We start from the raw sequence: 2,197 nt of genomic DNA, 5'->3' as shown, positions 1-2,197 counted from the left end.
GTATTTGGACCTACTTTCTCCAAAAAAAAAAAAAAAAAAAAAACTAAAACTTGATTAAATTGGATTTAAAAAAGCAAAAACCAAAAATAAATAAAAGGAAGTGCTTGCCACTTAGGTTAATAAACTTCAAGGGTGTTTTCGTAATATTAACCCTAACAATAAATTAACGATAAAAACCTTTTCTCTCGCATTTTGAGCTCTCCCTCACTTTCTCTCTCTTTCTCTTCCCATAATCTGTTTCTTTGTGCTTGTGCCGGCGATCTTTCGAGACTCTTTCGATGATTTCAATTCCCCTCAACTTCTTAGGATTAAATTTGCTCAATTGGGTTTCTTTGAATCCATCGTCATCCTTTTTTTTCCAAGAAAAATAATCAAATACGCACAGGTACTCATTGATTTCTCATTCCTTCTCTCTTTCTCTCTGTCTACGTAACTAGTCAATCTTTATGTTCTATTTAATTCTTTATAAATTTTATTTTAATATTTGAGTTTTTGAATACTATGTTGGACTACATACGCACTTATTTTCTTTCTTGGTTAATTGTAATTTTTATATACAGTACAGGGCTCTCTGTTTTTGGTTCTTTTAGTATTGTTCTTCATTTGATTTTGTTTTAAGTCCCTATTCTAATGTTCCTTGTGTTTTCTTTCATTCTCAGTTTGGATTTTGAAAATGTTTCTGGGGTGGGTTTTCCATGGAATCGGCGAACGGAAGGTTGAGTGAGGATACTCTGAGAAAACACTTCAGCAACTATGGTGAAGTGGAGGAGGCTTTGATTCTCTCTAACAACGATAGGGGTAATGAAAGAGGGTTTGGCTATGTTACCTTTAAAGACCCAGCGGTTCGTTTCTTTTTTCTTTTTTGGTTTCTTTCTGCGTTAATTGTTTTTATTTTTATCCCGGTTTTGATTTCTTTTTTCTATTATTATTGGCTCTTTTCTTTTTGTCTTTCGTTTCATTGAATGTATATATATCACATAGCTACGCCCATTTGATTTTATAGTTAGATGTGAAACCAGCCTTGTGGATAAGTAGTGTGACGAGCCTAAATAGGAATACACCTCCAACGGTTGAGATTGCTGGATCTAGTGATAATAATAAGAAGATTTATGTAGGAGGTCTACTATTACATTTGACATATCGGGAATTGGAGTACTTTGAGAGTATTGGCGCGGTTACTAATGCTAGGGTGGTATATGATGAAGAAAATAAAAAATCGAGGGGCTTTGGATTTGTTACTTTTGATTCCGAGGATGTTGTGCATAATGTGTTGCAGAAAAGTGATCTCGAGATGGAAAATAGGCTTCTAATGGTTGGGAGGACTGACTCTGACAGGAATCAAGGGCTGATATACCCTTACGATTGTAACAACACATGATTGGGTTCTGGTCGTTCTGATTCTGAGACTTATGGCCCTTATCCTCCACCTGCTCCTCAGCCTCCTTATGCACCACCTTATGGGAATTATTCATGGCCTAGTGGGACATTCCCAGATGTAGTTTCTTGGAATGGACTTTAATCTAGTGGAGGTCTGTTGCCTTATGCAAACCCTGCACCCCATGACAATTCAACTAAGGATGACAATCAACCTCAGATGGAGGATAAGTCAAGCATGGGAAACAGTGATGTAAATGACAAATAGAAAGAGAGTGACAATCAAAGTAATGTGATTCTTGTCCATGACCCATTGGTACAATTGGCACCTCCTGCTTTTTTGGTAGTGGATTTACCATTGCCAGAGTTAATGTAGGAAAGGAAAAAGCAATGTGATGCATAGCATTTGAGACTTGTGATGATTGTAAAGGGAAGTTTGTAATTTTTCTACTTGTTCAGTTTCTTCAATTCATTAATCCAACTTTCAATTTTGTTACATTTTTGAACCCTGCTCATCGTCATTCACTTTCTTCAAGTCATTAATTTATCTTGCAATTTTATAACATTCATGTTGATCTCCAATTATTGTTTAGTTCCTAACATTATTTATAACTAGCTGATGTGTGAGTATGTTATACTTGTATATTCATTTTGAAATATTTATAAGAAATTATCTTTTACGACCCATGAATAAGCCAATTTTGCTTTATAATACATTTTTAAATATTATTTAGCAAACCCTACAACCTAGACCTGCTCCACCATCCTGATTTTCCTCAAGTTCAACCTCTCCTAGGCTTATAACAGGTTTGAGGTTTGAATC

The 2,197-nt window shown here is 35.2% G+C and overlaps 1 protein-coding gene across 1 annotated transcript; it reads left to right on the top strand.

Annotated features, from left to right (window-relative positions):
- The first annotated feature begins 209 nt into the window (after positions 1-209).
- Positions 210-1,872, top strand: LOC115950640 (heterogeneous nuclear ribonucleoprotein 1-like). The gene is made up of 3 exons (XM_031067863.1): positions 210-385; positions 660-842; positions 1,004-1,872. The coding sequence occupies exons 2-3, from the start codon at positions 696-698 to the stop codon at positions 1,376-1,378; spliced, it is 522 nt and encodes a 173-aa protein (XP_030923723.1). The 5' UTR covers positions 210-385; positions 660-695; the 3' UTR covers positions 1,379-1,872.
- Positions 1,873-2,197: the final 325 nt, after the last annotated feature.

This window comes from Quercus lobata, chromosome 6 (assembly GCF_001633185.2).
Source record: "Quercus lobata isolate SW786 chromosome 6, ValleyOak3.0 Primary Assembly, whole genome shotgun sequence".
In the NCBI taxonomy this organism is placed as follows: Eukaryota; Viridiplantae; Streptophyta; class Magnoliopsida; order Fagales; family Fagaceae; genus Quercus; species Quercus lobata.
The sequence above is the reverse complement of the archived record's forward strand: the minus strand, read 5'-3'. Positions and strand labels throughout refer to the sequence as shown.

What these genes read in the sequence shown, in the direction of transcription:
- LOC115950640 (XM_031067863.1), top strand. Translation starts at nt 696, where the DNA reads ATGGAATCGGCGAACGGAAGGTTGAGTGAGGATACTCTGAGAAAACAC. An exon ending in TTACCTTTAAAGACCCAGCG is followed by an intron (nt 843 to 1,003) that starts GTTCGTTTCTTT and finishes TTGATTTTATAG; the next exon opens with TTAGATGTGAAACCAGCCTT.